The sequence below is a fragment of the Manis pentadactyla genome, chromosome 1 (genome assembly GCF_030020395.1).
Source record: "Manis pentadactyla isolate mManPen7 chromosome 1, mManPen7.hap1, whole genome shotgun sequence".
NCBI classification, from domain to species: Eukaryota; Metazoa; Chordata; class Mammalia; order Pholidota; family Manidae; genus Manis; species Manis pentadactyla.
In genome coordinates this window covers 181028416-181039848 of record NC_080019.1, presented here as the reverse complement: position 1 = coordinate 181039848, position 11433 = coordinate 181028416, and the positions used below count along the sequence as shown (strand labels likewise).

The window sequence follows — 11433 nt, the reverse complement described above, 5'->3', positions numbered from 1 at the left end:
TATAAAAAGACAGCTCTGGCTAATGTCCCGGGACTGGACTGGGGGTTGGAGGCAAAGGTAGAAACAGGGAGACTTGTTAGGAGGCTATTAGTAATCCAGGTGAGGTGATGGCAGCTTGCACCAGGGTGAGAACAGTGCAGATGGTGAGGAGAGGTCAGATTCTAGGCATATTTTGATGACAGAAGTGCCAACAGAATTTTCTGATGAATTAGATATAAAATGTGAAAGAAATAGAGGAACAAAGAGTGGTCCCAGGGATTTTTCCCGGAGCAGCTCAAAGATGCACTTGACATTAACTGAGCTGAGGAAGATACAGGCAGAGCAGGTTTAGAGGAAAAGGTTAAGACTCTGATTTTGGAAATGTTGAATGTGCAGTATCTCTTAAATCAAGTGGAGAAGGCAGATATATACATTAATGATAATTATATATGACAGGTGGAATTCTAGAAATTTTTTCTTCCTTTCCTCCTCTTCCCATTTCTTTCTATCCTTCTTTCTTCCTTCCTTTCTTTTTTTGCCCCTTGTTCCTTTGAACTTTTAAATATTTAAAAATCATAAGCAACTTTGACTCTTACAAAAGAAAAAATAAACCACATTAATTAAAAACAGTACAGTAAAAAGAAGACTTATGAGCTGGGCAGGGAGGAATAATTATATTATAGATTTTCTTATGAAACTGCTTATGTCCAGAACTTGAAGTTCAAGTCAATTCAGCAAACATTCTCTGTGATTCCACTACAGGCCAGGCACTCTGCTAGGTTCAGGGAACACTGAGATAAACAAATACGGCATGTGCTCTGAAGGAGCTCGTGGTTCAACAGGTTCTGGGGCCGGCCCCAGTAGATGCTGTAATTAAAGTCCAGCAAGAACCGGGCGAGCATGAGGCAGGGAGGTAGCAGTGAGGACGCACAAAATCCCTGTATCATAGAAATGTCAAAAAACATACAGGCCACACAGGTAACCTCTGTGCCACATGGAGTGTGATTTTAATGTAGGATGGAAGTGCACAGAAGGTGATGGATAGGCAATCAGGCCACTCTTCCTGAAACGCGGTACATGTGCTGAGGGAAGTCCTGCCACTCCCCCACCCCCCACACACACTCAGGCATATGTGAGCCAGGGTCCTGCTGCCATGGCTGGGTAAGGACTTAGACCAGCAGACCTCCGTGGGAACCTTCCAGGTACATCTCAGCACAGGAAAGTGGCTCCAGCCTGTGGTGGGCCCAGGCCATAGGCATTAGGCCATAGGGCCCAGACCTAATGTTCTTTAGCCCCTCCTGACGCACAGCAGGGAGACTTGGATGGAAGGCATGTGGGCATGCAGTTCGCGGTGGAGCTGGAGGGCAAAAGGAGCAGGTGATACTTTCAGCCTGTCTGGCCCACAGGCTCACCAGGCCACGAAGAGGAAGAGACAGCAGGAGGGAGTTTAGGAGGAGGCCAGCAACACTTCCTGAGCCTTGCATAGGCTGCGAATGGGCTAGGTGCTTCGTGCACATTATGTCATTTAAACCTCACAGTAACCTTATAAAGCCAGTAGTATTAGCCTCATTTTATAAGGGAGGAAAGCAATATGGAGTAACTTACCCAAGATAACAGTTAGAAACTGGAATTCACACCCAGATCTATCTGGCTCTAAAGCTAGTTGATTGACTCCTGAGCACTACACAGTGGCCAGTGCCTAACAAGAACTGATGCCCAACACCCACAAGGGCTGATTCCTGCACCTCAGTTCCTGACCTCCTATCTTCCTGACTTCTTTCTGACCTCTGGAATAGTTTACAGTCTGCAGAGCTTGGATCTGACAACCCTAGCTTCCCTGAATTCACACTTGCTACTTAAATGATCATGTGCACTGAGTACTTGTTATTTACATGGCTCTCCCACTTCAAAACCTCCATGTCATGTTCGTGGAAGTTCTTACTAAGGGAGTTCTGATGGGTCCCCTTCCACTAGGAGAAAACATCAAGGGCACAGATATTCTCTCTTCCCATCTTCTGGCAGCAAGATTTGGGCACAAGAGCTAGGCTGAGCTGACTCCTTCTAACCTTCCAATGATTCACACCATCCCCAGAAGACCCTGACCCCTGAACTCTACCACTGGAAGCTTTCTCCAATGATAAAGGTTTTAGGAGAATTTTCACAACTTATTGTACAAACATATCCCAGTCTTGGTCCCCATCTAGGGTGTACATCTATGGTGGTTGTTGTTTTTTCTGCCTAGCATCCCTATTTCCTTTGGGGCCTGTCCTTCCTATTTCATGTAGCTCAGGTTGAGCTGTCAGTCCTGGTGGCTCTTGCCAGCCAATGAGATTAGCCCTTCCCAAGTAGAGGAAAGTGCCCTGTGAATCTAGGGCTGTCTTAGATACCTTTCCTTACATATGGACAGAGACTCTGAAGAACAAAGGGAACAGAGCTAAGAGAGGGAAAGAAAGAGAAAGATCCCAATGATCATGTTTGAGCTATTGGATCTATCCATACCTGAAGTTGGACCTGCCACTTGTAGATTTCTCAGAAAAACCTACCCTTTTCTGTGTAAGCTATGATGAATTTGTGCCACTTGCAAACAAAAGTCTTGCCTACCCAACCATTCATATCACTGACCTCCTCCCAGGAGCCTGAAGGCCTGCTCTTCCTAGGGCCTGAGGAAATTGGGGTTGAGGGAAATAATTTTTGACATAGCAGAAAGGGGAATTCAGAGCTCAGGGAAAACAGGCAGAAGCAAAGCCAGATAGACATCCTAGATTTGGCTCCTAACATTCCATAAGGAACAAGACCCCTCCCAAGTGCAGCAGTTGCTCCTCTGTATCCTGCAGATCTTCCCCAGAGTCTGCAAGAGCCTCTCACTTTCCTCTACTCCCCTGACCCAGCAAGTACCCACTCACCTGCTGCATCAGGCTCTCTGCCTCCTCTGGGTCAGTGAGGTCCTCTGAGGAGGCCACGCTCAGCCGCAGGAGGAGGAAGCCTCCATCCCTACCTGCAAGTTGACAGTAGGAATATGAAAATACAGGTAAGTCAGCTCAGGAATCAAAATGAGTGCTTCCCAGACTCTGTCCACTATCCACATAAATGTGCACATTCTTAGGTATGAAAGTGTCGTGCTCACATAGGACCTTACAGTTACCCAATGCAAAGAGAAAGAGGATTTCCTCTCTCCCATAATTGGGCCCACTGTAGTGTCTTCCCAGCAAGAGTGAAGGAAATGATGGCTGAAGTCCTCACCCACATCTGGAGAAGTCAAAATAGGGTGAGAAAGGAGAAATGAAAGTGGTCTAGAATGTTCTCAAGGCCTGGAGGTCCTGGATGGAGATGCTAGGAAAGGGCTCAGCTGGGGAGAAGGCTGGAGACAGGCTGGCTCTCTGAGGGGATGCTCTCAGCCAATTCTTCCAGCTCTAAATTGGTGGAGGTCTTTTAATCCAACCTTCCTGACTTAGCAGCTCTAAGGGCAAGTTCTGGCTGCTGGACTCTGCCTGCCACCTTGTAGTCATTTCATCCTATCAGAATACTGTTAGAATTAATCCAGCAATTGTACTTTTAGAAATTTATTCTACAGAAAATAACACATAAAAAATATACTATTTACTGCAGCTCTGTTTGTCACAACAAAATACTGGAAACCTTAGTGTTCATCCATAGAGGACTGGTTAAATGAATTATGGCAAAACAAAATGGAATACTGAGCAGTCATAAAAAAGAATAGCTTTATCTCAGAGATCTGTGTTTTTCATACACTCCACTTGCATAAAAAGAAGGATGAAGGCTATCCATTTGCATATTTCATGTCCAGAAGAGGACTCACAAGAAAATGATCATGGGCTATATGTATGGGTAAAACTGGGTGACTGGGTGACAGTGGTGGGAAGAAGATATTTTATGGTATACCCTTTTGTACCTATTGAATTTTAAACTGCATGGATGTATCAGCTAATCAACCAACAACAAAGAAGAGCATTTAAAGTAAAAACATATTAATAAATTCAGCTTTTAAAAACAAAAGCATGATAGCAGACTGTGAGTTTTGGAATCAGACACTTTCACTTGGAATCCCACTGCCGTCTTTTAACTGTGTTTAAGTCTGTTTCCTCACCTGTCAGATGAGGTAATAATACCCACTTCATAAGGCAGTTTTGAAGGTTTAATTAGAGGACATAATATATGCAGAGCTTATAATACACTGCCTGGCATCAGAGAAAACAACCAGCTGGTGCCAAAGCTCACTGTTTGTGAAGCATTTTTCTATCACCTTTGCCTGGAATATAAAAGATGTTCGGTAAGGAGGCTATGATGAATATATTTATTTTGCCTCCCCAGAGATGAAATAAAAGAAGATACCAAAGAAGGAGGCACGAGGACAGAGTGATAGGAAGTGGAAGGGGAGGCTGCAGGCCCCTGACTAGGGATTCCTGCCCTGAGAAGAAGCTGCGTCTCAGAGATGGAGCTTTAAACTCCCAGACCTCTGCCCAATTTATTTATTTAAGTCACCGTCTTTGGCACCAACCCCAGCAAGTACATCCAGTGAGCCCCACTTCCATGAGGTCCAGCTGCTCAGAGGGCAGCAGTGTGGGCCTGATGCCCACCCAGTGCTCCTTGGGGCAGCGCTGGCTGGAGCGGAGGCTCCCAGAGCATGAGGACTGTATCTTCTACATACGGTTGGGCTTTGCCTGGTTCACAGTAGTTACTCAACCATTGACTTCATAGAAAGGCAAAGCTGGAAAGGACCTCATTGCTCATCCATTGCAACCTCCTCCAGCTACTGGTGGAGAAACTGAGGCCCAGAGAGGGAGAGGGACCTGTCCTAGGCCCCAAGGTTATTAATGGCAGAGCCATAATCTCTAACCATTTCTCCAGTCTTCCAGCCCCACACTCTTCCTGTGCATCACCCTAGCTCGGCTGGTTACTGATTTTGGCAGGAACCGCTAGATCATGAAGAGGTGGCATCAGAGATAGGGCTCAAAATAGGCCCCAGATCCTTCCTTCTTCCCTACTCCTTAAGCATGTAGACATCCTGGAGACACCAAGCCCCAAATCCCAAAGATCACACATGGGGGGACCACCCACCTGTGGTGACTTCTGTGGCCCACCTTGTCTGAGCAGTGGGGGGCATGGCTGGTGGAGGCTTCCCTTTGGCTGTGCTGGCTGTCTTCAAGATCTTGGCTGAGGCTGTGGTCTTGGCTAAGGCGATGTTTGTTTCTCTGCTGCCACTGGCTATAGTCAGATGGACAGAAGGAAGAGGGCTCCTGCTGATGGGGATGGGCCCAGGGCTTGTGCTGCCTGCGGTAGAACCCTCCGGGGGGCTGTTCTGGGCAGTGGCGACCTCCGAGAGGTTGCAGACCATGGCTGAGGGCAGAGCAGGGGAAGCCGTTTCACCCCCTGTTGCCCGAGCTTCTGTGGAGACTGTAACTGCTCCTGAGAGTACGGTGTGGCTCACCTCAGCAGGGAGGGCTGAGGTTTCTCCCAAGGGGTTCATGCTGACTGTCACCAAAACTCCACTGGGGGCGGTGGCCTTGGCTGCTGCTGTTTCTCCTTCCGTAGTGCTCTTAGTGGGTCCTGGGGTCTCAACTGTGGTGTCAGGAGTGGCTGATTCTGTGGTGCCAGTTGCTGACAAGGTCTCAGCAGAGGCTGTGGACTCTGTGAGGTGGGATTTTGCATCAGTGGAGTCAGGCAAAGTTGACGTCTCAGGGATGGACAGGACCTTTCCTCCTGGGGGGCTGTGATCTATGTCTGAGGTCCCAGGGGTGGCAATAATTGTTTCTATTTCTAAAATGCTGCAGTTGGTGACCTTGATGTCAGTGAGGGAGTAGGCAGCCCAGGCGTGAGTCAGAGCTGTGATGTCAGGCGCCAGGGCCAGCGGGGTGCTGGTGGCTGGGACAGAGCCATCAGAGGTGCTGCTCCCCGAGGCCAGTGCCCCGGCCTCCGCGGAGATGCGAGCCAATGCCAGGACGTCAATTGTGATCCTTTTTGCCTCTTCAGAGCTGTCATCAATACAAAGGATGTTAAAGGCAAGATCCCTGCCTGTGGCGGACTCGGCTGTGGTTCCAGATCCCGTGGGGCTGCCACTTGTGGCTGAGGTTTCTGTGGGAGTGGTGATCACAGCCACAAACTTGGAAGGTATTATCTTGGTGAGGGTCCTGATCTCTGCTGCAGGAAAAATGGTCTTGGTTCCCCTTGTTTCTACTTGTGAAATGGTACTGGTTGGGATTAAAGTCCTAGCAGAGGTGTGGGTGCTCAGGGCCTGCGTTTCCAAAGTGATGTGGCTGGGCACAGAGGCCTCAGTGAGGCTGGTGATCTGGAAGGCTCCCTCTGAGCCAGTTCCAAGCCGCCGAGTCGCAGCCGGCGCTTCAGCGTGGTTCCCTGCCACCGCAGGACCTGGTCGGCTGGTGCTGGAGCCTGTGGTGGGTAAGACCAATTCTGTGAGACACAGGCCCCAGGGCACTGACTTCACACAAGCTCTGACTGTATGCCCTGGGCACTGCTGGGAGGAGGGTGAGCTGGGGCATTGCTTTTTAACTCGTTTTCATCACCATACACAAAGGAGAAGGAGGTGTAGCATTGAGAAGGCCAGGTCCCCATGGCAGCCACAGACCTGCGGCCACCTGACTGAGCCCTCTGACAGCCCACGTGAGGCAAGCAAGCCCCAGAATCTAGATGATGATTAGTCTGAAGCCATCAGAGAGAACGAGTTGGGCCAGGACCCAACTTCAGGGAGGAGTAGAGAAGGCAGAAGTCCAAGGCAGCCGGCACAGAGCGGGAACACAACTCAGACTTCCTAAAAGAACTCCTGTCGTTCTTCCCTCGATACTGTTCTTACCAGCAAATGTTTCCCCTTCACACACAAGAAGCACCTGTGGCTTGTTTGAGAGGTAGCTGGGAGGAGAGGGGCAGAGGAAACTCCAGGGAAGACGTGGGTAGTGGCTGCTGGCAAAGGGGAGGGGCAGGCAGAGGCCTTGGGGCTCCAGACAGGGAAAAGGCAAGCCACCCATCCCTGCTCAAGCCTCTCCTGAACACGGCCTGAGGCGACAGGGCTGCAACCCCAGAACTATAGAGACACTGTACCAGGCCTGTCCACGGGTAACAGAAGGCCCTGTGCTGTCCTGTGGTGAGACAGCTTCATGCATCTCGAACCCATAACTTCCTCATCTCCAGGGCTCTCCATTCTCTCCAGTCTCTCCCACCATGACAGCAAATGGAGCAAAGCCCAGCCCAGCCCTCTACAGCTCTAGAATGTTCTAGAGCTCTTCTGGTTCCACTCCTCAAATCAAACTAATGGAGAGGAAGGCGTGTGTACTTTGGACCCTGAGTTTGAGTCCCCTCTCTGCCACTCTGCTGCTCACCAAGCATGTGATGCTGCCAAGTCTCCTGGCTCCAAGCCTTAATTTTCTCATCTGTGAAATGGAGCTCAAGGCACCCACTTCCTAGGGTTGTGAAGATTAAATTAAAAGTAAAATGTGCAGCACAAGCCTGGTAGGTCATGAGCGCATGCAGGAGTGACATGGTCCAGTGGTTAAGCACATGTGGAGTGAAATCCTGGCTCTGCAGAGAAGTTTCTTAACCCTGGTGAGTCTCGGCCTCCTCACCTTTAATGGGTAAGAATAAGAATCAGATCTCTCAGAAGGTTACTGTGAGGACTGAAAAAAAGTGCATGAGGGTGTATCATATAGCTCTCTACCTTCCTCTCAATTTTGCTGTGAAACTAAAACTGTTCTAAAAAAGATTAAGTCTTCTAAAAACAAGATAATGTGTGATAACGATGTGTCAATGAAGGTTCATCGGTTGTACCTCTTGCACCACCCTGGCAGGATGTTGATCTTGGGGGAGATGTGTTGTGGGGGCAGAAGGTATGTGGGAATCTCTGTACTTTCTGCTCAGTTTTGCTGTGAACCTAAAACTACTCTAAAAAATAAAGTCTAGTTTTTAAAAAAGAAAATACATATAACCAGCTCGGCCCCATTCCTATTACAGATCAATATTAGTTCTCTTTTGTAAAAGCCCTAACTCTCAGAATCCACCCTCCCAAAGAAGTCTTGTGACAGTCAGACATGAGACACACAAACTGTTTTTCAAGGAAATCTGTGCTAATAAATAAACTTGGAGGAGTTAGAATCTTGCCAAGCCACATTCCTTGGTTTCAGTCAGATCTATAAGCAGGCAGCACCTCTCTGGCCCCCCAGGAGCATTTATATGGACCACGGCATCATATATGCTTAAGCTGACACATTGCCATTTACATACGTTTATCAACAATAGTAATACCTCACACACAGCTTTAGGGTTAGTTATTATTAACCCAAGAGAGCTACCCTCACCCACAAAGTCTGCCGGTTCAGAAACTCATGTCCAGAGCCCTGTCCTGAAAGAAGCCCCTGGGTCCCCTCTTCTCTCCTTACCTGCAGATGCCACAGCCTCCCAGCAGAAGAAGAAAAGGGGCAGAGTCAGGACCCAGAAGGAGCCCATCCTAGCTGAGGCTCCGGCCACCATTGCCCAGCAGACCTGCCCACTGCCTGTCACTGCCACCTTTTCCTGCTTCCTCGACTCAGGGAGGAGAGCAGGCTCCCTGCCTAGGTGTGACTGGTAGTTTCCAGGGTGCAGCCAGGTGATGACAAATGCACAGGCTGAGAGCTGGCAGGTTGCACATCAAGGGCATATCAAGGGAGGTTGGCAAATGCCCACCCCCTTGACCAGTGACCTCTCCTCTCTGAAGTTTGATTTGAAGATACAGAATCATTTCCACAGGGATATCTACCCCTTTGGTCCTGCAGCCAGGGACGCCATGGGAGATGGTGTCTGACATATACATCCCCCTTCCTGCAACCCTTCTCCCCTACCCCATCCCTCGTGCATGGGACTTGGGCTTTTTGTTAGACCTGGGTTTCATTCCTAACTGTAGACTTCATTAGTTCTATGATAATGGGCAAATTAAAGAACTTTCTGAATCACAACTTCTTGATCTCTAAAATGGGCACAAACCCTGCCTCACCGGGTACTTTTGTGAAATTACATGAGATAATAAAGCTCTTACACAATGCCTGCTATATACTTGGTGCTCACTGAAAACATATACATCTTAGGTACTCAATAAATGTGTGAGAACCCTGACATCCAATCCAATCCTCTAGCCAAAGAGAAATGGGGCAGCTCCCCGAGGTCTGGAGGAGACATCTCTCCAGTGTGGGGCAGGACTGTGATCTCGAACATCCTTCCATCTTCCCATCCTCCTTGTCTACTTCTCAGTCAGAGCCAGGACCATGTCCCTGGCCAGACTGGTGTGCGGGGTGGGGAGGCACTAGCTGGGAGAAGGGAAGAAAGGGTAAACTTGCTGGGTCTGGGAGGAGGGAAGTGTGGGGGTGATGAGCTAGGGAAGCTTAGGAGATTTGCCATAAGAAAGGAAGAATATATTTCCAAATGCCCTAGAGAATTCTACCCCTCAAGGGGCCAAGGACCCCTCCTGTTACAGCACAGCCAGAGGCCAGGTGAGGTACACTGGGGGTTCAGGGCAGAAGTTTTGCAATGCAAGCAGCTCTAGTACAGAGAATTGTGTCCCTGATGAATCCCTTCAACCTCTTCTCCTCAGGCTTCCTCTATGTTTATATATATGCTTAAGCTGCATCATATATGCTTAAGCTCACACATTTCTTCTGTATCTGGAGGAATTTCCAAGCCTGGGCACATAACTCTTCAGATCTTGCTAGATGGGCATCAAGGAATCACAAAATCTCATGGCTGGAAAGAATTTTAGATCAGAATCAGAAGGGCTAGTTCTGTTTCCAGCTCCTTCCTTAATAGTGGTCCAGGAATTGTGTGACCTTGGACAAGCTATTTGCTTTTTCTGGGCCTCTGTCAATAAGGGCTTCCAGGTCCTCTTGGACATTCAGTCTGTTTCTACACTGGTGAGACTGTCTTCTAGATCTTCACCCTACGTTAGGATAAAAGAGGAGGGCATTGTTCAACATGTTGGGGGAGGAATCCTGAGAAGAGGCTGAAGGGGTCCATCAGGGACACAACCCGGCCCTTCGCGGATCTGCATGCACTCTACACGGTGAATCTGCAGAGACTTCTGACAGGCTGAGCCCTGAGCCCTTCCGCCCTCCCATACAACACCCCCCACCCCCCCACCCCCGGGTTCACTGCATCACTGGGCAGATGGATTTCCCCTTGGGGGGCTTCAGGTGGGGGGAGGAGGCCAGGGGCCACAGCAGTGACCAAAACTCTGCTTGGCCCTGTGCGGTAGCACCTGATCCAGCGTGAGGCTCCCCCTGGAGAAGAGGAGCAGAGAGCTCCCGCGAGAAGGCAGCTTCTCTCTGCTGCCTCTCCCCTCCTGGGCCGCCTCGGCCCCACCCCAGGCGAGTGAACTTCCTCATTCCAGGGCCAGTGGCTCAATCTACAGACTGAGATATTCCAGGTGCCTTTTTCACCCCCACCAGGGACTCCTCCCCTCCGTTTTCTTTGTCTTTTCATCATTCAAGTAATCAACAACTCTCCCAGTAGCCCGTGATGGGATCTAACCAGGAACCCCTGGGAGGGAAGCCTGGCTGAAAACTTCCCTGGATTTGCTGAATTCTTCCAGGTCCATTTTCCTCTGTATATGGGGGAATTTCCAAGCCTGGGCACATAACTGTTGCCCCTGTGACCATAATAATCTTATAAGAAAGTTCCTGGTTCTTTCTTTCAGCCAAACTCAACTCTCACCCTAATGAGTCTTGGAGGCTAGTTTCATTAATTTAACAAACAGATATGGGGCTCCTATTATATGCCAGTGTTCTAGGCATTTGGAATACATCAGTCTTGCCACTGGGTTTCAGCCCCAGGCAAGTTCACCATGGATTCAATGAGACCGAGGAATGACAACGGAATGTTCTTGGGGTGAAAGGGTTTATACCCAACTTTATTCCCACGGTGGCAGGTCAGTCACTAGAATCCCGTCTACTCAGAGCGAGTCTGCATGCAGAAAGCCGGTCTCTGCCTCTGGGCCTCTCTGCCCCTTCAGCTGGCTCAGTCTCTGTCCTTGGCTCTGCCACCACCCTAGTCTCTGCTGTCCTGCAGCCGTGCAGCCACCGTATTGCCCAAAGCACTGGGCAGAGCTCTTTATATAGAGTCAATAGCAACATATTGCTCACATGTGTGTAGTGAGCTAGCTGACCAGGGCCAGGTGAGAATCCTGGCCACAGGAACCTTCACTTTATCCACACTCCACCCCTCCAGGATTCTTGCCTCTTAATTTATGTGCCCTCAATCTTCTGCAATGGTCCCTGTTTGAGGAAGCTGGAACATTGTAACCAAATTCCATAATAACATAACAACAACAGAGGCTCTGACAATATACAAATAACAAAAATTATGACAAATTATAATAACCCTCCAGTCTGAGGAGATCCACTGCCACCAAATGGTCCTCCTGGCTGTATTCAAACCAGTTCTACTCAAATAAGTTAACCAGAAGGA

General features: G+C 49.0%; 1 protein-coding gene across 1 annotated transcript; it reads right to left on the bottom strand.

The window, feature by feature from the left end:
• Positions 1 to 938: 938 nt before the first annotated feature.
• Positions 939 to 8580, bottom strand: MUC20 (mucin 20, cell surface associated). The gene is made up of 4 exons (XM_036904766.2): positions 8382 to 8580; positions 5056 to 6384; positions 2883 to 2974; positions 939 to 1336 (listed from the first exon to the last, which is right to left on the bottom strand). The coding sequence occupies exons 1-4, from the start codon at positions 8470 to 8472 to the stop codon at positions 1268 to 1270; spliced, it is 1581 nt and encodes a 526-aa protein (XP_036760661.2). The 5' UTR covers positions 8473 to 8580; the 3' UTR covers positions 939 to 1267.
• Positions 8581 to 11433: the final 2853 nt, after the last annotated feature.

Bases quoted from the DNA above. Each gene is read 5' to 3' on its own strand.
- MUC20 (XM_036904766.2), bottom strand. From the start codon at position 8,472: ATGGTGGCCGGAGCCTCAGCTAGGATGGGCTCCTTCTGGGTCCTGACT. The intron at 6,385-8,381 runs GTAAGGAGAGAA...TACCCACCACAG, and splicing joins GGAGGCTGTGGCATCTGCAG to GCTCCAGCACCAGCCGACCA. The intron at 2,975-5,055 runs GTGGGTGGTCCC...GTCAACTTGCAG, and splicing joins GGCCACAGAAGTCACCACAG to GTAGGGATGGAGGCTTCCTC.